This window comes from Kogia breviceps, chromosome 14 (genome assembly GCF_026419965.1).
Source record: "Kogia breviceps isolate mKogBre1 chromosome 14, mKogBre1 haplotype 1, whole genome shotgun sequence".
Taxonomy (NCBI): Eukaryota; Metazoa; Chordata; class Mammalia; order Artiodactyla; family Physeteridae; genus Kogia; species Kogia breviceps.
The window spans coordinates 35,665,618-35,690,647 of record NC_081323.1 but is presented as its reverse complement, the minus strand read 5'-3'; the positions used below and the strand labels follow the sequence as shown (position 1 = coordinate 35,690,647).

The 25,030-nt window shown below is 41.1% G+C and overlaps 1 protein-coding gene across 4 annotated transcripts in view; it reads right to left on the bottom strand.

Moving 5' to 3' along the window:
* SEL1L2 (SEL1L2 adaptor subunit of SYVN1 ubiquitin ligase) overlaps window positions 1-25,030 on the bottom strand; it is an 81,018-nt gene that overhangs the window by 242 nt on the left and 55,746 nt on the right. For 3 of the 4 annotated variants that reach the window (XM_067012449.1, XM_067012450.1, XM_067012451.1), the window contains 7 exons: window positions 24,251-24,319; window positions 23,298-23,375; window positions 19,431-19,493; window positions 12,308-12,473; window positions 12,102-12,176; window positions 7,828-8,000; window positions 117-245 (listed from right to left, as the gene is read on the bottom strand). In XM_067012449.1, coding sequence (XP_066868550.1) covers window positions 117-245; window positions 7,828-8,000; window positions 12,102-12,176; window positions 12,308-12,473; window positions 19,431-19,493; window positions 23,298-23,375; window positions 24,251-24,319 — 753 coding nt within the window. Of the gene's footprint in view, window positions 1-116; window positions 246-7,827; window positions 8,001-12,101; window positions 12,177-12,307; window positions 12,474-13,614; window positions 13,764-18,564; window positions 18,653-19,430; window positions 19,494-23,297; window positions 23,376-24,250; window positions 24,320-25,030 lie in introns of all 4 variants that reach the window. The other variant, XM_059037602.2, reaches the window with a different exon arrangement.

Here is a 25,030-nt window from a genome sequence, read left to right as displayed (position 1 = left end):
AAAATAAATCCAAGCCTCCCACTTCATTCAGAACCATCATCTGCCTCCATCCCATCTCCCAAGAGCTGCTCACTGGAGTTTTCAGAGATTTGGGGACCTATTTGAGACAAACTTACATTAGAAAACAGGATATCTCGAAACAAATGCACAGTTTCCAGTTTCATGAGGGCAAAGAACACAGGTATGTGAGCGTCCGGACTTGTTTGAGCAGCCATATAATATAATCTCCTGGCCAAGCGAACGTCCTGGAAAGAGAAGAACAGCCCATACCCATTAGGTACAGATTCTTCTGGGGAAATTAAATGGAATCCAGAGTTTGAAATACAGTAACTTATCTTTGGTAGGCTGAACGTTCTTCCCCCAGGGCCCCCACAAGATGCTCATGCCCTAATCCTTGGAACCTGTTAATATGTTATGTTACAATAGCAAAGCGAATTTTGCAAATGTGACTAAGGTTACAGACCTTAAGATAGGAAGACTGTCCCGGATGACCTGGTGGACTCAGTGTAATCACATGAGCCCTTAAACACTGAGTTTTCTCAGACAGCAGAAGAGAAAGTCAGAGAGATGTGGCAGAGGAGAAGGCAGAGATTCTAGCCATGGGAAGGACTCAACTTGCCCTTGTAGAGGGGCCACACGGACAGGAGAAGGAATGTGGACAGCCAGCAAGGAAATGGGGCCCTCAGTCCTACAAGCACAAGAAGCTAAATTTGGCCAACAACCTGAATAAGCTTGGAAGCAGGTTTTTCCCCAGAGCCCTCAGTAAGGAACACAGCCTTTATTTCAGCCTGTGAGACCCTACAGAGAGGACCCGGTCAAGCTCACCTAGATTTCTCACCTACAGAAACCGTGAGATAAATGTGTGTGGTTTTAAGGCACTGAATTTGTGGTCATTTGTTACAGCAGCCATAGAAAACCAACAGACTCCAAAAAGCTTTCTTGGATATCTCTGGACCAGACCTTAAGTATAATTCCAATTAAAGGGGCAGGAGAACAGACACTAACAGTACATCACCCCAAACAAATGGCAATACAGATAGTGACAAGCATTTAAAATCCCTGCTTTTCTCCCTAGTACTTATCATACCTGAAGTTATGGGATTTGATTATTTATTGTCTGTCTCCAGGTCCCTGAAGACAAAGGCTTGCAGTGCCTTTTCACCCCTGAATTCCCAGTGCTTAATGAAGTGCCGAGCACATGGCAAGTCTTTGATAATACTTATCAAATGAGTGAATAAATGAGGAATGAGCGAATAAACTATTTTGGTTCTCAGGCTGGAATTGGATTCCATAAATGACATACTATATTTTTAGGAACTTGTTTTTCCCCATTAAATTATGCCGTGGTACATCAAAAATCTTTCATTTTCACCTATTTATGGCTTGTTTTTGTTTGCTTTACATTTGCTTTGTTTTCCCAAACCGAGTAATGAAAAGGCTAAGTAGAATTGCTTTTAAAGGTTGAAGCGCCCTAGGCCAGTGCCAGAATTATACTTTGCCTGGGTGCCTGTGGATTATTTTCAAAAGAAGGGGGAGAAGACAGATTTTTCACAAATTGTGCTCATCCAGTATCTCTCTGTCTCTCCTCTCCATCTCCCAGACCCCCGTTACACAGGGTTCAAGAGTTGTGAATCCTTGAGGCCTCTGCTAAACCCATTTCTTGGGTGGTGTCCTCTCAGCTATGTTTTGCTTGTCATTTCTTAAATTTTTCCAAAGCTTCGTGGACTGGTAAATTTATTTGTTTGAGAAAGAGGAATAATGCTTGCTTAAAGTAATTAAAATTCAGGAGACTGTTCCAAACAAATCTTCCTGGCAACAGAAAAAAAATGAATGTTATAAAAACTCTAAATTGTGTCTCTAATTCCAACAAATTCAGAGGGTGTTCACTTGAAAGCACACTACAGATCACAACAGCGGTGTTACCTTCCCATGTGACAGGCATATTACCTTGGATGGGACATTCAAGGAGAGGCAACTTTTGTCAATATCTCATTCCCTCCTTCTTAATTGAGGCAGGCAAGAGTTATTAATTTATTTCTTGAGGCACAAACATCACAATTCAGTTGCTTAGCTTATAATAAAAAATATCAGAGAAGTACCATTTAAAGTGGGATGAGCTGGCTCCCGGCCAAGGTGGCCTCACGATTCGCAATGGGGTGGGGGTGCGATAGGAAAGTCTTTCTTTAAAATTCGCAGAGAAAGAAAATCCTGAACTCTTCTGCCTAATTAGGGCAACCCATATAAAAGAAATTTTATTACTAGACTCTAGAAAAGACTGCTTGTTCTTTGATCCTATTTAGTAAAAAAAATCCAAACCATTCACACAAAGAAAATTTCCCATGATAAATTGTGCTTTGATGATGGCTAGGGTTCATTATTTAAGTCTATTGCACATCCAGTCCTCTTACGTTTAACTTTTCTGTGGTACGTTTCAGTTTATTTTGCTTTACATTCAGTGATTTAGGAGAGTATATAAACTACAGACTTCTTAAGTGTTTCTAACTCTAATGTCAGGTGTGCCAAAGTACCGCCCTATGCTCACATGTTCAAAAGCTGCTTATAACTCAAAGATACAGAATTCTCCAGCAATAAAGGATCTGGTTTATGAAAATTGTTCAGTTACATGACTCAGGAGTTTTCTAGCCCCGAATCTTTGGGTGTCATCAAAAATGTCTTATACTGGGACAGAGGTAGTTTTTTGAATAATTCATTCTTGTTTTCTTATTATAAATATGTTAATTAGAGGAAAATTTGAAAATACAGAGGTGAACAAATAAGGAAAAAACACCCACAATTTCACTGTACAGAGGTAACTACTGATATTTCATACACATCCTTCCAGCATTCCAGTGTTTTTGTATATATTCATATATACATACTTTTAATTTAGGAATTTTTCATTCTGTATGATACTTTGTCTTCTGGTTCTTAAGTTAACGATATATTTTTAAAAATATACCATGTCTTAAGATGTTCCTTTAGTCTATAATATTTTTATTTTTAATGGTTGTACAGTATTTCATAATAATGGCTAATACTTATTAAATAGTTACTGTGTGACATTCACCACTGTCATTTATTTAAACCCTGTTACAATTCTGTAGGGCAGATGATATTATTAACTTCATTTTAAAGATGAAGAAACTGAGGCGCTGAGAGGTTAAGTCACTTATCTAAATTCATATGACTTGTAAGTGGCAGAGCTGAGATTCAAATCCAGAGAGTCTGCTTCTAGCCTGCTCACTTAGTCACTAGGCCATAAAATACATAATGTAGGAGTATACCACCACACAATAGTTTATATAACATGTTTTCTACTTTGGAGTATTTTGGTTGTTTGTAGGGTTTCTTTCTAATAAATAAAGGTATACACACACAAATTTTTTTGCACATTTCTTATTATTTCATTAGATAATAGACATGTATTTCAAGAAAGGTTATGGGCTTCCCTGGTGGCGCAGTGGTTGAGAGTCCGCCTGCCGATGCAGGGGACACGGGTTCGTGCCCCGGTCTGGGAGGATCCCACATGCCGCCGAGTGGCTGGGTCCGTGAGCCATGGCCGCTGGGCCTGCGCGTCCGGAGCCTGTGCTCCGCAACGGGAGAGGCCACAGCGGTGAGAGGCCCGCATATCACCAAAAAAAAAAAAAGGTTATGACCATTTCTAAGAGATGTATATTTTGTTGTCATATTTCCGAGGGAGCCATTTTAATGTCAAACTTTAGTTTGGCCTTTCCAGAAAATAATTCTATTGGTGTTTAAAGCTTCAGATCTAACACTCCATAGGAGGTCAAACAAGACAAATGAAAAAAATAAAAATGCTTCGTGCCATAATTACTTTTATTTTTGACAGATCTATTTATAATTTATTCAGTAGATGTGGTTTTGTTTTCCCGGCAGGATCCAAAAAATATGTTATTTAGTAGGTCTAACTATGTATATTGAAACTCATTTCCAAAGAGAATTTCCTCTCACCTTTTTTCTTAATTTAGATAGATTTTCTAGTCAGTATCTTAAAACATACATGCTTTCTTCCATTTTAAAAACAAAACGGAGAAAAAAATGAAAAAAATAAAGAGCATCATGTGTGTCTTATACTCTATGTTACAAAAACCTTTTAGAACAGAATCTGATAGTACTGATTCCTCTGCCTGAATGGTTTCCTCTTTAACAAGTTTATAGTATTTCACTTGTGTGTGCATGCATGCACGCCATTTTGGGTTTTCACTTTAGCTATGGACGTGTCTCTTCCACAGTAGACTATGAACGCTTTGAAGGGTGTCTTGTTCTCATATCCTTCTTGACACAATGCTCTTGACACAAAACAAGGACTTGATAAATATTTGAGTAAATAAATGAATGAAGAAAAGCAAGGCACATTACCATGGTAGTTTAGAAGCAGATGTCTTTTAAATCTAGGGCTTCATTGAAGTGTTCATAGAGGCGATGATATTGGAGCTATTCTTTGAAAAATGGATTGGTCTTCAATGGGCAAAAATGTGGGAGAAAATCATTCCAGCAAATGGGGTGATGTGACCTAAGGTCAGGAGGGTGCAGTTCAAGGTCTTGCGGGGAAAGGAAAAGCAGCCTAGAAGATATATAGGGAAATAGAGGCATATCAAGCCATTATTATCAAGGTGGATTAGGTCAGGGAGGGTTTGAATGCCAAGGTAAGAAGTCTGGACTTCATTAAGCAATAGAAAGTGAGTAAGATTCTTTTATTTTTGTGTTTGTTGGCTTGTATTTGTGTGCATGTGTGTGTGCATCTTTGGGGAGGAGTGTGGTGGAGGGGTAGCAGTTCTAGAGTTATACTTTATCAAGAATAACCCAGTGGGGCTTTGTTAGCTGTATTATGTGTTAACTAAAGTAATGCTAACATCTGCAACCAATAAAACCCCAAATTTCAATGGTTTAACACATTCAACAATCGAGTGTGGATGTTTCTGGTTGGTGGTAAATCTTTGGTGGACAGAGCTTTCTCTGGCCACACAGTTCAAGAAAGAACACTAGAATGGGAGAACCCTGAGAATCCTTTACAACAAGTAGAAATTCTGGCTTGAACCAGGATAAGGGCAGAAGGAATGGGCAGGAGAGGATGGGCAACAGGTATTTTTCATGGTTATTAAATTTTTGAAGGACTTCTGAATCAAGTATAAATTGAGAAGGAGTTTCATAACAAATTGTGAGCCGAGTGCTTATATTTCTAAATTATTTCAGGTCATCTCTCGGTTTCTCCCTAGGTATTATTTTGTGCTCCCAAAACAATGGGGCAGTCAGTCCTGGTCCACAGTTAAGTCAAGTGAGTTTAACTCGAGGGCAGAAATTGGGGAATGAGATGTTTCTCAGTGAAGCTATTAGGATAATTGACCTACATCACCCTAGTCCCAAATCCCTTCCTAAAGACGAATGAGAAAAATAATGACCCATATTTTTACACTGATTTACCAAGAGTCGATTTATACCTTGCTTCCTTTTTCCAGGGGGCTTACATTCAGAGTTTACCAAAACTTTTTTTGATTCTCAGAGAAATCCTGGTAATGATGTTAAACTCATCTTCCCCACTAGTTTGCATGAGGTTTAACTAATAGAGAGGATTGTGAAGAGCCTTGCTGAAGACGTACATAATTACTCAATGTCTTGGGTGCTATGAAAGCCTGTTCTCCTAACTGCTTTGCTTTCATTAACCATAAATGGAACAAGCTTTGGACTTTTAATTATCAGCATATTCATTTTAAGAATTAGAAGAGGTGATATCTCCTCATTAGTTTGACTACCAGATAGCAAGATTAATAAACTTGGCCCCTGGGTACTTGGTAATTATTTTACTAATTGCTAAACAAAAGAAATTAATAAAGACAAAGAGCAACAGCCCCTCATTAACTAAATCTAAAATTCCCGTGTCCAGGTCTGAGGTTAAGCACAGCCTCTTTTTTTTTCTATATGTAGAGATTTTCTGTAGGAAAAAAATGTATCTGTGACGGAGAGAGGATGATCAAAATGAACTACCCACGATTTAACAAGAATCCTGACCGAAAAGAACAGAAATGTGGCTAGAGAGAAACTTCAAAGTTTTTCTAGATGTATGAAATATATGTCTCGAAAACTGCTTTTTGACATTGTGAAGAAAGTGCCTAGGAGAGAGCCAGCAGTGACTCCAAGGAGGAAAACAACCCCCGACACAGCGGGCTGTGTAGTCGGCCCTGTGTCCTGACAGGGCAGCTCTCCCTGCCCCAGGGAGTCACTGCTAAATGACCTCACTGTGATGACAATGGGGCTGTTAAGTCCTTCTCGATTCATATGGGGGCAGGAGAGTTCATCTGAATTTAACCCATGGGGTGGGGTCACTTTTATTCTATACAGACAATGCTCCTCTCACCAATATTGTTATGTTTTACACGGAGAATGAAGAACAAAACTTTAATCCTCTTGAAGCCTTACTTGGCAATCGCTCACATTCTCTTCTGATCTAAAAAAGTCATTCCACACACTGTTTCACACAAAGCCCTTTCACAAAGGCTTATTCGTTTTATCCTCGAAGCCTGGGGCAGGGCTTGTTATCACTGTTGCGTTTTACAGATGTGGATGACAGTTGGAGGGGAAGGGAGTGTGGCTTAATAACATCCAAAGGATCATCCAATCTAGCTATTCCATCCAGTCCCGCCCGCCCCAATGTTATAAAACAGGAAGCTTGCACCTACTAGGAATGGGGAAAACAGACTGCATTTGGATTTGACATTCTTTCTACTGCTTAGGGTTCTGGGGATGATGAAAAGTGATCAGTCAACAGGCAGGCACAGGAGAGCACCCGAAGGCAGGGGTCTCTACCGTTGGATTGTTGGCACCTGAATGAGAAGCTCTTGCAGCCTTGTGCACATGAGCAGTTGTCAGCTAGGAAATTCCCTACCAATAATTCCCAGTTACTATCACAACTGGAAGGAAAAAGAAAGCATAGAAAATTCAGTAGTGCCGGGCCCACTCTTTCCACCAGCAATGTGGGGTCAGCCAGATCTGGGTTCGAATGATGGCTCCACCACCGATGAACCCTGCAAACTCGGCCCTGTGACTTAACCCGCACTGTGATTTCCTGATGCAAACAACGAGGACAATGATAGGATGCGTCTCATTGAGTGGTTATGTGACTTAAATGACATGGTATACATAATACACCAACACCTGGCTATCGTAATCACCTTTCTCACCCTGTCAGACCCTAATGCCATCTTCTTCCTTAATTACACTGACTGTCTGAAGGATCTACCCGCTATCACCTTGTAGTGTTAGCCCTCTTAATGAATACACCTCATCTCCTCAAGTCAGGTGTAGTCTTTGAAGGATGGAGATCTATTTTCTTGGGCCTCTCTAGAGCACTCGGCACTGTGTCATGTACACAGTGGGTGTTTCAAAAGACATTTCTGGATTAATGCCACCTCTGTATCCAGCTCTGATCTCATTCTCACTTTCTCCTTATTACTGAGAGCTTGTGAGTCAATGGAAATTTTAATAGAAAAAGGCCTGTGGGTGGAAGGCAGTGGGGGCGGGGCCTACTAGTGTTGCTGGAAAAAGCGTGAATTTACTATGACTCAAATTGGCCAAGACTAGATTTATTCTCATTAGTTCCATCCTTGGGCATCATGGAGAAAATAAATTCTACCTCATAGGGTTATATCAGGGTACATAATATGCGTTGGCATGTGGGAGGGACTCAGCAAATATTAAGTCTTTCTCTCTCATCATCTCTCTCATGATGACATCAATGAAATGTAAAACATTATAAATTTTCCTTCCCATACAGCTGCCGTTACTAAGTTGGATTATTACCAGCACAATTACCTTTGCAATACCTAAACCATGTTCATACATATAGGCCAGGTTGAACATGGCTTGTGCGCTGTGGTATTTGTTGGCTGCGATGCTGTAATGCGTGACTGCTGTTTGATAGTCTTTCTTAGTCCCGTAGCCATAGTAATGGTAATCTCCAATTTTCACTCTAGCGAATGCATTGCCTGATAGAAATATTAGAAAGAGAAGGAGAATAATAACTCAAATGATTCATGTGTAGTTCCTAGTAAATCATTAGTATCAGCCTAATGATAATCTATATAAAAAAAGAAAAAAACACTCAGAATCCCAGAATCAGAATTAGATATGATTTATGGATATAACACACGCTAGCTGTCTTTATTGTAGGATAACTCCCACAGTATAGTGCAAATGTTCTTAAAGAATAAAAAATTATCAATTTTACCTTTTAGATTCATTTTTTGAAGGTAGGTCAATTCTTGGGAAACTGGATCCCACCCTTCCTTTTCTTAGCCTTCACTCCTGAAGCTCTGCTCTCCTGCATCACCAGTTTCTGCCCCTGTTCTAGCCCCATGAGTCATCCAAACACACTTTGGTATCTTCTATGAACAAAACCAAACCTTTATCCCATGGCATCTCCTTGTAACTACTCCTCATTTCTCTGTTCACTTCACACTCAGCCTTTTCAAAAGTGTGTTCTACACTCACTGTCTCCAAACCTTCTCCTCTCACATACTCTTCAACCCACCCCACTCTGGCTTCTTCTCCCTCCTCCAAGAAACTGCTAATTTTAAGGTGGTCGATAACCTCTCAGCCAGTTCCCCTGGTCACTTCCTGTCCTCATCTCACTGGACCACTAAGCAGCACTGGAATCACTGGCGCTATCTGCCCAAGCCATTTCTTCTCTTGACTTCCCTCCTGCCTCATAGGCCCGTCCTTTTCAAACTCTCTCCTGACTCCTCCTCTATCCAACTTCTAAATGTTGGAATATCAAGGGCTCGTTACTGACTCCTTTTTCCCCAGCTCCTCTCCCTTCTTTTCTCTCCTCTCCTCCCTTCCCCTCCTCTCTCCTCCACTCTGCTTTATCTCAACTCTCTTTCCAGGTGATCTCATCTAGTTCCATGGCTCTATGTTTCCTATTTCTGAACTTGTATCTATATTCCATCTCTCTCTAAGCCCCAGATTCTTACAACTGCCTTCTTGACTTCTCTGCCTGGATCTCAGGCTTAAAACATCCACTAGAGATAATTAACTCCCTGCTACCCCTTCCCCCAAACAAAGTCATCAGTTCCTTTCCTCTATCAGTGCCAGCATCACCATTTTTCAGGCCATAAATCTAGGGGAATTATTCCCAGTTCTTTCCCCTCACTTTCATTATCAAATCCATCAGCAAATCCTGTTGGTTCTACCTCTAAAACACATCTGTTTCTCTCCAGCTCCTCCACCATCTAGTCTAAGCCTGGAATACTACAGCAGCCTCCAAAATGTGCTTTTAGCTACACTTTTCGATCTGTTCTCCACACAACAGCCAAGATGAGCTTTTTCAAATGTAAAATCAAATCACATTATTCCCTGTGTTAAAACCCCCAAGTGCTTCACTTTGCACCTGGAATAACATCCAGATTCCTTACCTGACCTACAAGTTGTGCCTTATCTGTCTTCTGCCTCCCTAGCTGGGCTTACCATATGGCACTTTGTCGGGATGCTCTGGCCTTCTTAATATCCCTTCAGCACACAGAGCTCATTCTTGCCTCGGGATCCCTGCAGTAAGATTCTTCAAGCCCCTCTGCCTGGCATGTTTGCAGTTCCTCTGACTCATCATTCTGGTCTCACTGCAAACGTCGCTTCCGTTCTAGAGCCTTCTCTGACAACCTTGTCAGACTACATCTCAGTAGTTATCCATCCCATCTCCATGTTTTATTTCCTCACAGCACATATCACTCTTATCTTATTTGCTAGTTTATTTTCTCTCTCTCTTTCATGAGAGAGAATTTTGAAGCTCTTGATCACTGATATAGTACCAGGATGGGAATGGTACTTGAATATTTATAGAATGAATGGATAGGCAGGGTAGGAAACTTTTTAGAAAATGTTTTCCCCAGATGTTAAGTATTTTACAATGTTAGTTTCCAACAAACATGAAAATATTCAGGAGTAGAAAAAAATTCACGTGACTTTTTAAGATATGAGACTTCAGTCTTTTGAAGGCCACTTAGGGATGACCTCTAGGGTCTCTTTGGGGCCCATGTTTCCACTCACTAGGGCTATGTTGATTGAAAAGATGAGGGAATGCTCATCTAGGACATCCACTTCAGCTGTGGCCAACCCCATTGGCACAGTCCATGCTTTCTTGGAAAAGGGGAAAGTACCCTGTATGGTATGGTCTGATGTGTATCATTAAGGGCTATAGGACTCCTTCCAAGTTTTTCTTCCCATTTGGCCTAATGCAAAGCCTAAAATTTTTTGGAATTGATTCCTTTGGGTTCTGAGTTCTTTTAATCTTCTGGAACCCTATACTAAAATGTAATACCATGAGCCATTTTTAGTTTTCTTGGAGTAGAAGTAACGTCGTAAACTTCTTAAGCTGCCAAAGATATTAGTTGTCAGGGTTTGCTTCTCAGGTGCTTCAAAATGTACAGGTAGCTGGGGGCAAGACCTCATAGAAAAGATGCCCAGGAGAGGGGCTCAGAGGGGCCTGAAAAGGCAAGAGACCCCTCGAGCTCTAAAGAGAAACCCACTCCATCTCTAATTTTGCCCAAAGCTATCTTCCTTTCTTGACCCCAAGATTCCTTCTGCACCATAGCCACAAAAGAACAGGACGCTGCATTTTCAAGCTTTGCAAGCAGTAAGCAGGACCCCTGAGGTCTCTAAGAATGAAAGGTTGTGAACAAGCAGATTCTACAGAGGATTCAGCTCCACCCTAATTAGGGGACTGACCCGGGGGGGGCATGTGGCAATCCTGACAGGCTCCCAGGGGATCACTAGACAGTGGGAGGGATTTCCCCTCCAATTTCACAGCCACAGGCTGAGTCCTTACGGTTCAGTACCCTCCTCACACTCCTGGAAGAAACATCGCCAATGACTGACTGGAAACCTAACTTCCATTACTAGATTTCCTAAGCTCAAGACAGCCATTCAGCAACCACATCTTTGGGGACAATCATGCCTGACCTCTCTGGTGACACACAATTATTTTTAGTGGTCTGACATTTTTATATTGGTGAATTCTGTTTAATATTAATGTCCTCTCATTTTCAATGTCTCTTTTCCTCAGTGCAATTTCCACAGCATTTTCTGGCTTGGAATAAACCTGTATTTGTTACAAGTCAGATGATTTGCCATAGCTGAGGGGTTGCTGGTGTTGTTTCCTTACTCCAAACATTTTAGAAAACGGAGACTTTTCTTTTTGTAGGGAATTTCTCACTAAAATCACACAGATGGCTTGCTGCTGCAGTACCAGCTCGGCTGGACCTGAGAAGGCACCACTGTGACTTTTTCTTCTGCCTCATATTAGCATCAGCTGAGAATTGTTTTTATCCCATTCAATTCTTATAGAAAAGGGATGATTCGGGCTTAGCCTGAGACGATTTTAAGAAACTTAATTGGATGTAAAATTGCTCTCTTACCGTAAGAGAGCACCTCACATATCCAAATGCCAATAGTGACAGCTTTGCAGAATCTCTGTGCTATTAGTAATATAATTTTAGGGAAATAATGGAATGAGACATAGTGATACAAATGCCACCTGCCACTGCTTTCCCACCAGCGCTCCCTACGGCGGGGGATGGGGGGGGAGGATCTTGCTAATTAATTCTTCTTTTTTTTCCCCTGATGCTACCATGCTAATGGTTATAATAAAGATCTGAAGCTTGTGGTAATCCTCAATGTGATATTCTAAAAGAAAAATCAAACAAGTCTTAGAGCCACAAGTAATTTAACCTATACAAACTCATTGAAACATAGGTCATATCTCTGATAAGTTCAGAAAAACTCAGCAAATGAGTGACTGAAGCCAGACCAAGAAAACTGATTTCTTGGGTAAAACTGTCATGTTTCCTGGTGCCATGGAGACAGAGCCATAGAAAAATTCCTATGGTTTGCTAAACTGGAGACCTTGAGAATAACAAAAGAAGTTCCTGGAAATGACCTCTAACCAAAGACTGACACTAACATCAGTTTGAAATACCACCTGCTAGATATTCTGCACCTGTCTGCCTAGGTGCCCAAGAACTCAGCTGGAGCAAATCAGATGAATAATAGTGGACAGGGGCCAAGTACTGCTCATTTTTATCTAAGTTCTGTACCTTGAATGGCAGCTCGATTCCATAGGAGAAGTGCCATTGGATACATCTTCTCTTTTTCAAGGATTTTAGCTTTTTCTAAAAAAAAAAAAAAAAAAAAAAAAAAAAAAAGGAGACATTCCATTAGGAAGGCTTAAAATACCCCTACAGTAAAGTCATATATGCATATGTATGATTGGGGAATTGCAGAGAATTTTAACTTATCTTACTAGATTCCAAAATGAATGCTGAATTGCTTTGAGCTACTTCATAACCCATTTCTGCAAGTAGTGCATATTGAACAAGAGAAGAATCTATATCACCATTCTTATAGGCAAAGTATGCTGTCAGGAATTTCTCAGCCCAGTGGCCTAGTTCACAGACACCTTTATAAAGCTGTATATACAAAGAGAAATCAAGCAGACTAGTTAGCCAATACACTTCATTCCAGGTAAATGATAAATAAGCTCAGTCTTCAGTTCCTGCTGGCTGGTCAGGCAAGGATTTTAGGTCTAAAGCATGGCTTTTGAACATTATTTAGGGTGAAGTGTTAATACCTTTCATAGGCACGAAGATTACAGGTGTGTAAATTTTTTTGTCTTGAGCTTCCTGAGGCTTGTTTCAAATATGTGTAAATGAACTTTTCTGACTTGGGGTTCTACTTGGCAGGATAACAGAATGTATCGACTTCTGTTTTTTAATAAAAGGGATTTTCTGGACGCTGCTCCCCTGCGAGGGTGAGTTATAAGGCTGCAGCTGATGTGGAGAAGAGAGAATGAAGGGAAGACAGTGCCTGAGGGTGTAGGTGACATAACCGTGAGGGAGGTGTGCAGAGCTCTGTGGGGACAACCGGCAACTTAGTTGAATAGCCCTTATGTAACCAAAAGAGGTTAACCATACATAATTCATTAGGAATTGGCAAAGGAGCAAATCTAAAGATAGATTATTAGCTGGCAGGTTTTGAAATGAATTTCAGAGGGGCCAGATTGCAACATGAGGGTATTTATATTGGTGCAGGGGAAGTGTTTAATAAATCAATGAAGGACATTAAGGTCCTAAAAGCATTCATTTGAAAACTGCATCTCTATCCCAGGTTGAAAGAATTCACTTTCTCAGTTGTCATCCAAATCATCAGAAAAACCTAAGGACCTGGCTTTCTGGAAAGAAGTGGGCTACATTTTCTAGGCTAAATCAAGCCTTTCATGTCCCAAGTCACAACTCCTAATCCTACTAGAAGTGCCAAATTGCCCTGGAGATTTGATTGAAAGCTGAAACAGAGCTCCATAACTGAATTCTGAGGCGAGCTCTGAACTTGATGAAAAGCCAGATGCAAGACAGGAGGGATCATTTCTCTTTCTCCCTTTCCCAGTCTGAGTTACATCACTGCTTTTCCTCCCTGGCAAATGTCAGTGTTCACATTGCCAGCTGGAAGAAACAAGATAATATCTAGAAAATCAAAGACACCAATAATCTAAGGACAGTATCACCTCCTCTCTGTGATGAATGAAAAGTGCTTTAGAAATAGCCCGTGATTTACCTCCACAGCGGTTCTGCATGATCTTAACACTCCTGTTCCTGTGGCGTACATCTTGGCCAGGTAATAAATGGCGAGGGGCTGACCACTTTGAGATGCCAAGTAAAAATATTTGAAGGCAAGCTTATAATCCTTCCATACTCCAGAGCCAGCTGAAAATTAAAATTATTTTGAGCCACCCCTTATTTACATTATTTTTTATATTATAACCTATGGATATAATGCTCATAGTGATTCCTGCTATTTTAAATAGGATGAGAAAAGCCAACCAAAAGTCAAGCTACTCTAGATCCACTATTTGGGGGAAAAAAAGTTGAGTTAGATTATAAGTAAGAATATGGAAATGTATGTTCTCAACCCATTCAGAAAACTGAAGGAGATGGACTGTTTAGTCTCATGAAAACATCTCCTCAATATGGTATAACTGCAATGAATGAAAAGGAGACCAAGTGGTAGTCTCTGAGGACCCGAAGGCCCTCCATGATGTGTGTCACCATCCCTGTCATCCTTCCAGACCAGGAGACCAGTATAGCTCCTCCCAGCCATAATTATGGAGTTTGGAGCAGGTAAATCCCAGCTCCAGGAGGCCCAGCTCAGACTCAGCTCAATGCTTGGAGCAAGGAGAGGCATTTGGAGCTAGGATGGAGAATCAGCTACTCCCAGCAGCTGGGATTCTTGTCCTGGCTCTCCCATTACTTCTTTTGTGACTTGGGCACCCATAGGCACTTCATTTGCAAAAGGAAGGGCTTTCACTAGGTGGTTCTGAAACTGCCTTCCAGCTCTAACATTTCTTAGCCTTTGGAAGCAGTGCCATGTTGCTGCTAAGAGCAAAGGCTCTGGAGGCAGGTCACTTGGGTTTGAGTCCCAGTTCCACCAAGTGTGTGATCTTGTGTAAGATGTTTGACCTTGATATGGCTCAGTTTGCTCATCTAGAAATGGTGGGCTACCCCCTAGATGTGTTGAGAGGACTAAATGAGTAAATACATGCAAAGACTTAAACATTAGCCATAACTATTACTCTTATTCTAGATGCTTGAGGAATCTGATAGACCCTGGGCCTGGGACTTGGAATAAACTAGAAGAACAAGGCTATCTTAGGCAACCTCCCAAGACCATAGAGAACAGGCCCTCCACCTGGGCTATTGTGGAAAGTGCCAGCTGACCTCTTGGTCAGACCTGTCTTCTTTTTTTTTTTTTTTGTGGTATGCGGGCCTCTCACTGCTGTGGCCTCTCCCGTTGTGGAGCACAGGCTCCGGATGCGCAGGCTCAGCGGCCATGGCTCACGGGCCCAGCCGCTCCGTGGCATGTGGGATCTTCCCGGACCGGGGCACGAACCCGTGTCCCCTGCATCGGCAGGCAGACTCCCAACCACTGTGCCACCAGGGAAGCCCAGACCTGTCTTCTTGATGATGCAGTCTGCTGCTGCCCTTGCTCCACCTGACAGGAAGGACTCAGCAGGGTTACTCAGGTGTGCTCAGATCTCCTGACACGTGTCCTGGCCACTCTCTCTCTCTCGGTCCCCACAAAGATTATTAAAAACCTTCATGGCTTTCTGAGACCACCTACCCCAACCACTCTACCTTCGTTCTCAGAAGATGACTTTGTACCTCTGAGCTCATGGAGGGAACCCTCACATTATCTTTCCTCACTTGCCTCTCTCCCCAGATTTACAACTGCACCATCTATTCCACAGTCTCTCCAGTCTTTGAGGGTGAGAAATCCCTCCTCTTCATCAAAGCTAATGAGACCCCCACATACCTGGACCTGATCAGATACTTTCAGATTTGCCACTGGTCAGAGTAGATCAGAAATGCCACCTAAATATTCCCAGAACCTCTTCATCAGTTATCTCATCTCCCCCATGACACATTAACCACCTCCACTGGCTGGCTCTCTTTTTTCTGCCAAAAATTATACTCAGGTCTCTCACCATCTTAAAAACAACTCCCTCTTGATTCTTGGTCCCCCTCATGCTACTATTGCCCTTCTCTCCTCCATTTAAAGGCATACTGGGCTTCCCTGGTGGCGCAGTGGTTGAGACTCCTCCTGCCGATGCAGGAGACATGGGTTCGTGCCCCGGTCCGGGAAGATCCCACGTGCCGCGGAGCGGCTGGACCCGTGAGCCATGGCCGCTGAGCCTGCGCTCCACAACGGGAGAGGCCACAACAGTGAGAGGCCCGCGTACCGCAAAAAAAAAAAAAAAAAAAGGCATACTACTTCCAAGAATATTTTTACTCATCTACTTCCTCACCTTCCATTTACACCTCAACCCACTGTATCTGGCTTCCATCCCAACCAGTTCAATGACCTCACAAAATCCTCCTTATCGACAAGTCCCACAGATACTTGGCCCTTTCTTACTTTTTTTTTTTTTTTTTTGAAAACTGAGAACTAGGCCTTTCACTGAATTTCAAAGGGGGGCTCAATCATTCACTCTTTCTTGAAAGTTCTATCCCTTGTGCTACTTAAGGTCACCTCCTCCTCACCCCATTCCTCTGACCATGCTTTTTTTTAAATTTAAAATTGTATTATAATATTATTCAAACATATAAACCTAAATTTAGAAATAAGTTGTTCACACTTGCAGGTCTTATTCAACAATAAATATTTAAAAATCAAAATGGACACACAAATCAAATAAAAACATAGTATAAGTTAACAGCATTTGTTTAACATGACAGATAATGTTGTTTGTGACAATAAATCACTGATGTTGAATTTAATATTAATATGATGAGGCTTCATGTCAGCCTCCATAATTTTCAGCATTTTGGCTTCACTGTTTCCAATGCAAAAAAAGCTTTACTCGTATAAATATGCTGTACAAAATGAAATTTAAAACTCCAAGGATTTGTTTGATAACTCAGGTTAGTCTCATAATTTATCAAAATTCTTCAGCAAGAAATTCTTACATGCCAATTTTAATTAATTGCTAAAGATTAGCACTAAGGTTAGTATTTTTAGGGAATTAAAATCTGCGTTAAGTGGGAAGTTAATCCATTTATTTCTGGGAATGGAAACGATTTCTTTATACTTATGATAACATTTTCTGCTAAACTGATATTCTGGAAGAAAAGTTAAATATTATTTTCAAAACTAAGTACTCAATCAACAACAAGCATTTATTGAGCAGATTTCTCAAAGCACTATGTGCCCTGTGAACACAGATCTCTCATTACATTTTTATATTTGAACTGCCAGAAACCTCTCTTGCTGTGGGATGCCATGGAATTATTTGGCTTTCACAATGGCAGGCATTAATGCAAGCTTGAACACTAAAATGCAGTAGCAATACTCAGTGTTAGAACAATCACCAGATGATGAAGAATATGTTCATGTTGTTTGTTAAAGATCATCATTCAGTGTAAATCCACATTTAAAATTCTGGTTTGAAATTCATGGTTTTTTAGCAATTTTTAGCTCAACGCTTAGAACTGCTCAGCAAATAATAACTATTTTATTATTGTTATTGCTATTTATTTATTTAAAATATTGGTTGGCAACATAGCCCAAAGAAAAGGGACTGGTACCAGAGCAAGCATTCTGAGTCTCTTTTTCAATCTCATGCTGACTACCCAGCTCATCATGGATATCTCTGTATTTGAGGTTCCTATCCATTAATGAGGTTGAAACCTTCTAGAATTGTTGAGAAGATCACATGAGTTTAAAATGTAATTCAACTGATGTATATTATGCAAAAGCCCCAAGGTAAGTCATATGGCATCATATGCCAGTGCTCTGAAAATCAAACAATGCTGTATATATCTTAGATATTCTTTTAATAGACATGAGCCAATTTGGAGAAAATAAATTTCTCAAAAATAAAAGAAAACCCACTCAGGAATAGAGCATCAAATCATTGCCCCTGGACAACTTTTTGGTTATTTTAAGACCAAACTATTGTGATTATTTTCAAATCTTTCTGAAGCTGAGAAAATATTCAGAGAAGGGATTCTTTACCTGGAATTCATGGATAGGCTTCAGGGAATGTAAGTTTCTGAAATGTATCCAACATTTTTTTTTTGGGGGGGGGGTGTACATGTGTCCTTACGCACATATCTGAAGGGGAAGGTTTATATTTCATCAGATTCACAAAGGTATGTATAAGAACCAAAATGTATATGAACCACTGTTTTGGAATAAGACTCTTAACCCTTAGTACCACTTGAGAATTAACACTTCACTTTGATGTGAAACTCGGATGTTTTTATGGAATCATCTTTCTGGGAATAGTGCTATAGTATTAGTCCTGGCCATAATTGTGATGCAAAGTATTAATCAATTTAATAAGGATAGTTACATCATTTTTTATCTTGATCAAAGATAAATGAAGACTATAGATTAAACAATGGCATATATTGCAACCATTGAGCTGATGCCATTGGACTGTGTTGATTTGGAATTATAATATTATCTGGCCCCAAATAAGGAGCACCACCTAACTTAGGCCAGATAATACTATTATTCCAAATCAAATGACCATGCTTTTTCAGTCTTCTTGCGACCACTCTTTCTCTGCCCATCTTTTCAGTATGGCACCAAGAATCACCAGATTTCTCACCATAGCCCACTCTCCTTCCTCTCACACTCTGTCTGTCTCCTTTCCCTCTGCAACCTCAGTTACTCTTACTAAATGCCTGTATGTTGATGTCTCCCCAAATCTTTCTCTCCAAGTTTTACCTTTCTTGTGAGTTTCATACTTGCTTCTGGGTTGTGCACTGGGTGTCACAAGACACTTCAAACTTAAAATTTTCAAAGGTGAGCTTTCTGATTGCACCTCATTGCCTCCTCCCCCAAATGTCCTTTTCCTCCTCTCTTCTTCAGATTCCTCCTCAAATTGCTGCCTGAACGTTCTATCTAAACCACTTACACCAACCCTTTGATTTGTCTTAAAAAAGGAGCAGACTTTGCATTTATCATTCTAAGTAAAGCAGCCATATGTGTAGCACTTACAGTAGTACATGAAGCCTAACTGAAACTGTGCGTTTGGCCATCCCTTCTCTGCAGCTTTCTGAAAGTATTTAAGTGCTTCTGCATAATTCTGCAAGATAATTACACTTTGTTACTCAAAGGTACATGCATAACTCCATGGTAACAATTGCTTTCCACTTTTTTTAAGAGCATAGTTAGTGCCCTATGTGATTTAGGCTAATTAAAGTAGTATAAGAAGTATTATACATTTTATTTCATTATTATATTAGATTCTATTAAGAAATAATTATCTTATTTTCATTGTAAATTATGTCTTTTCCTACATTGACAGTAGGTTTTGTTAGATATTGGGGGAAGCTCACTCAAAAGACAGAAGTTAAAGTAAGAAGATAAATTTCTCTATGAAAAAAAAATCGTTGGGCTTCCCTGGTGGCACAGTGGTTGAGAGTCCGCCTGCCGATGCAGGGAACACGGGTTCGTGCCCCGGTCCGGGAAGATCCCACGTGCCGCTGAGCGGCTGGGCCCGTGAGCCATGGCCACTGAGCCTGCGCGTCCGGAGCCTGTGCTCCGCGACGGGAGAGGCCACAGCAATGAGAGGCCCATGTACCAAAAAAAAAAAAAAAAAAAATCCTCACGGCTTAGATGATTTCTAAGGTTACTTAGAATCTATGATTCTAAGATATAATTAGGGTTGTTATTCTTGTCACAAGCTTGTTCTATGTCTCTTTGGCAAATATTTCACTGAATTATTTTATTCTCTATTACCAGATATGATACCTTGGCAAACCACGTAATAGAGACGAATTCCTTTAGATTAATCAGTGATCATGAATTTCACACTAATAAATGGCTAGAAATGTTGAAAAAGAAAAAATTATTTAACTTACCACAGGAACTCCTTTCCCATAAAAGTAAAGAAGACCAAGCCCATGAAGACCAATGGCATTGCCCTGGAACAGGTTTAAAAATCCAAGTAAAGTCCCAGAAGAATTCACCGTACAGAAAATATTACAAAATCATTCACAATATTTGAAATGCAGCCGGTAGGAGATGAACTAAGGCAGGTGAATCAGGCAGTTGGTGTTATTCTGACCCTCTCTAGTTTCTCCTTTCACACTTTCATAACCCACCTCTGACTAAAAAAGAGGGAGATGAAAGTCAAATCTTTCCTCCAGTCTTTCATTCAGCATTTATTTAGTGCTTGCTTTGTGTGTGACTCCGTAACAGGCATTGGGCAGAGGTAGGAGGTGAAAGTCAAAAGGTCAATAAACCATGATCCCTGCCTTATAGGCTCCGGGGCTCTGAGCCATTAGGTAGGACCTCTTAATCATGTCAAATGTGGTAAGTCCTATAGTAGAAACAGATAAAGAGTGTAGTGGGCACCTAGAAAAGAGAGGCTAGGTGACGGTGGGTGAGACTAGGGGCTGAGCAGATTGACTTGTTGGAAGTGTTGACATTTGAGCTGGGTCTTAAAGGATGTGTAGGAGTTTTTCAGAAGGGAGAAGTCTATCTAGACACTCGTTACCTGCTTTGGTCAAAGGAGGTTGACATAAATGGCCAAATAACATTTGGAGACTCTATGAATTTCAATCTAGCTGTTATGGATGGTAAAGCACTGTTACTGCTTGTAAGGTTTATAGTATTTCCTCAGGGACTTAAGTTCTGATAGAAAACTCTCCAAATTTCTTTTTACCACTAAAATGTATTTATTTGTAATTAGTTTTAATAATTTAATAATTGAAATGTAATTATTGCTGATGCAGCCAGAATATTCCTCGGTGATACAGGAATAGCACATAACTAGGGAAGGCATAGTTCAACAACTATTTCAAGACTCCAAACTTTGAGCCTATGTATGTCAAAGGGCCAGCTATTGTAAGAATTCTTGAGGACGGTCCACCTGTATTTAAAACAGCTGGTATATGTCTACTATCCTCTTCCCTCTTCTCCCCTGACTACATCTACCAGTGGTTCCAGGAGTTTTAGGATAGACTGCTCAGGGGATAGTAAGGCCTGGTGTGATCCATGTGGTAAAGTCTAGTGAGTCTGTCTCCTTTGAACTATCTTCATTTAGATGTTGAGAAAAAAATGGGAGGAAAGGGAAATGAGAGGAAGGAAAGAGGAAGGGAGAAGAAGGAGAAAGGTTAGAATACTAGGGACAAATTTCTTTCTTTCTCTAAGAGAATCCTTGGGAAACCAGGGGCTCATTGGATGACTCACCAACTGTTTAAGGCCCAGAGTACCTGTTTAGAATGTTCAGCTCAGGAGTGGCCAACTCAGATACCTCCAGAGCCATGCAAGTAATGTAAGAAGTACATTAAGCCCGGTGATGGGGGAGTGGTGGAGACTGAGGCAAACCAGAGAGCACCTGCCCTGTCCAAAGGCAGCAGCACCTCCCCGGCTCTCTGCTGCAGCCAGCTGTCATCATGTGGAAAGGCCACCTCATGTGGACAGCTCTCCTCATTTTCCAAGAAAAGCTGGACATCCAGATTTTGATATGAAATTTCCTAATTTTTAAAACTCTTTCTGAGCCAAACAAAACATATGTGCAGGCAACCCCCCACGCCCCCACCCCACACATAACTTCTGCCTTAGGGTTCAATGTTCTTGCTCAGGTTAACTGACATGAACTTAGGGACCAGATGGTCATATTTGGCAAATATTTGATGAACAAGGCACTAAGACCGTTGGCCTCCTCTAGGTGAAGAGACATGGCCTTCAGACAGTAGAGAAGACACAGGGTAGAAGCAGCAAAGTGTCTAGCAGTACACAGAGTGAACACAGGGCAAGTTCAGAAACGGGAAAAGATGTGTGCCAAGGGAGTAGGGGTGGCTTTTTGGAGGGAGAGAGAATCGAGCTCTGCTCTGGGGGATGGGTATTCAGAATGGGGGATTCTGGGAAGGGGGAAATGACAGAAGTGTGAAGACGGGAATGGGCCTGATGTTTTCAGAGGTGTGAGAGAGGAAACCAGAAGAATATGGTCCAACTTGGGCCCAACATCACACAGGATAACTGTTCATGTTTCTGAGTAAGACACAAGAAGTCATAGAGTCTATATAGCTTTGCATCCTGGTACTGATATGACTTAAAAACAAATTTAAAAAGCAACAGTTTAAAAAAAAAAGTTGTAAAAGAAGAATATGGGTGTGCAAGAGTGGGAGGCAGAAACTCTTTACTTTGATAGTGACCCCAAGTGAGAAATCTAATAAACTGTCCAGGAGATGGTAAAGGATTACATGGCTATGTCCACCTGATGCCATTCATAATAATGACCTTAATTTAGATTTCCTCCATAAAGGAAGGTAGCTCAGGTTTAGAACATGAGTAGCTCAGATCACTACTGGTTACACAACTCTTGAATAGCTTGGGGGAGCTAGGTTAATTTACACACTCAGCTCCCTGACATTATTCCTTTGTGCTGACAAATCAGCATTATTTGCCCAGTTACATGAGATCTTCCTCTGTTACTTTATCCCACCTCTTTTTCAGCCTGCTCTCCTTGTCATCCTAATCTAATGGTACTCTGGATGACTGTCTTGCTGAGCAACAATTTCATATAAATTACAAGGGAGAGGAGCCGAATACCAGCCTTCTCAGTAATTTAAACCACAATAGCAGCAGCTCCGAGGTGCTAGTCATTTATAAATAGGCTCCTGAAGCAGCGTGTGGGCTTTTAAAAACCGAGAACAGTTGGAAATATTCTCCATTTGAGCACATCTCTACTGCCTGTGTTGCTGTAAGACAGTGGAAGACAACAAAATGCTTCCTACTGTGCAGGATTAGAAAGTTTATCAAGGCTGTTCTCCAACGTTAGGCTGGTGAGTGTTGCCATTAGGACGTTCTTTATGCACTACAGGGGTTTAGGGGAGTCTGCTAAATTTCACCTGACAGACACCAGCCTCACTGATCTTAGGAACCAAGGCAAGAACTTCAGTGGCAGGAGCCACACTACACAATTTCTATATTTCCTCACAGATCCAATCCATTCTGCCTCGGATATGCTTTGAACTTCATTCTACCTTACTGGCCCCAGACTTCGAAAGATAATAGATGACACACAACACTTACTATGTGCCAGGCACTGCTTTAAGTACTTTACAATATGAGGCATATAACTATTAACTCATTAAATCCTGACAAAAACAATATGAGGCAAATTTTCCTATGTTCTGATTTTATAGATAGGAAAATTGGGGCACAGAGAGGTTAAGTAACTTGTCCATGGTCACACAGCTAGTAAGTTGAAGGACTGGCATTCAAACCAGGGATTCTGTCTCCAGCACCACACTCTCAATCATATTGTCCTGGCTGCCCGTAACCTTCTGCCTGAGCCAGAGCCTTTGGGTAAGATCAAAGGAGAAAAAACTGGGCATTTCTTGGTTGTCTTTGTACTCAACTTACTGCAGTTACTGACTGAGTTTTCCCTTCCTCGCTCCTCATTTTTGTTTCCTGTTTCCTGAGCTAGATGGCCTCATCTACTGCATGGTGGAGGGGAGAGCTGAGCTTCTGTCTGGCCTCCAGCTAGGACAGCACAAGGCACTGCCATTTTCCATTTACCAAGAAGGCGAGACATGTCTCTGCCTACCCCCACCCCATATTTTATTGGCAACGATATGTTTCTTCCCCGGGACCCTAAACACCTCCCAGGCCCATTAGTCTGGCATGGGGCTTTGTACTTAACTCTTCAGCACCAGTCTGCATGTAATAAAAGGCAAGTGTTTTAATGTGTTTACAGAAATGGGCTGAGTACATACCTTATTAGCTGCCATAGAAAAGTATTTGAAAGCGGTAGCATTATTTTGTGGTGCTGCAACATTCCCTTCTAAATACATCTACAAAGAAATAAAATAAAATAAATGAAAAGATGTAAAAACTAAGGAATTTGAGGGTGATGAAAATCTTTGAGAACTACATAGAGGTGATGGTTGCACACAACATTGTGAATGTAGTAAAGGCCACTGAAGTGTACACTTTAAAATGGTTAATTTTATGTTATTTGAATTTCACCTCAATTTTTATAAATGGAAAAACTAAGGATACAATCTATTAGATACATTCTGGAGTGCCCTTGCCCAAGGGCAAAAAGAAAAAGGATCCTATCTGTGTTTTTTCATGTTTCCTTGCATCTAAATTTACTGTATGTAGCCCTCTGGAAGCAGGGCACTTGTCCCCATGGTTACTGATGCAGACTGGCTGCAGGGAGCCAAGGACAGCACACAGGGGTGTGAGTGGTCTTTGAAGGAGAGAAGAAGATGCCTCTCCAGAGGGATACTCCACAACAGCTCCTCCCATCAGTCAGGGAGGAGCTGGGTTTTGGTCAGTATGGAGCTGGTTCTCATTCCAGGGATGGAGGAAGGAGGTACCTCGATGGGTCGAGGCCTGTCCCAATCTTTGATGTACAACTAGCCCAGATCTCCTGTTACCGCCAAGGGCTCAACAGAGGGGCTCCGAGCTACACTCAGCCAGGAGCCCTGGGCCACATTCACTTTCAAGATGGCTTTTGGTGCCCTGGATAAAGACCACTATTGTATGGGGCTTCTTCCCAAACTGTCACCTCAAGAATGCTACTCTCAGTTTGTAGCCGAATGCCCCACTTAGCTGCTTCCATGAAAGAGGTGTGCAGCCCTGTCACCCTACACTGGGTTCAATCAGCTGGTACTATTAGGTTTTAAGAAATGAAAAATATTGGTCAGGATGAAGCTTGTACCTTTCCTGTAAATGCCATGGCATTTGCACTCCCAGCTTTTGCTGCCTTTAAGAAGTAGTATAATGCTTTCTGGAGAGAAAAGGAAAAACATTCTTGACGGTCATGAACATATCATACAAAATAGCTTTTGAACTAAATTTTATTCCATTCATCATGCATTAAAAACTATCTATGAAATGCCCACTTTGTTTAAAGCACTACTCCAAGTGCTATTTCAGTCACAAACCTGAAGAGTGGGAGATAAATATATTTATTTCATATATATAATTTTAGAATGTTAGGGCTTGTTTCTCACATTTGGAAAGGCATGATGGGCATGTGGCTTTGTGGAGGACAGATAAATCCCAGCTGCAGAACTAAATACTCCATTATTTTTAAAAAGTACACTTGTATGTTGTCAGTATGTACTTATTGCATAAGACAGTTTATGTAACTGGCAGAATTGGATATACAGCATCCTAATGTTTACGAGGTAGAGGGAGTAAGACTAGACACAGCTGACTGCCTGCTGAGCCCAGGTCTTTCTGCAGAGGTGAACTTCAGACCAATTCTTTCTAAATCAAACTGAAGGGGGCCAGCAGAACTTCTGATTCTTTCTGGGTCATAGCGTTAAATGAAATGCTCGGTCTAGAATGCATGGGAGCTGACCTGTCTCTTGCTGCCTCATTCCTTAGGCCTCATCCTGACCTTCCATCAGTTCTCCTCAGAGACCACATGGAGAAATAAAAGAAATAAGCCCCAGGAATGAGAAATGAAGACACTCTCCAAAGTGTCTTATTA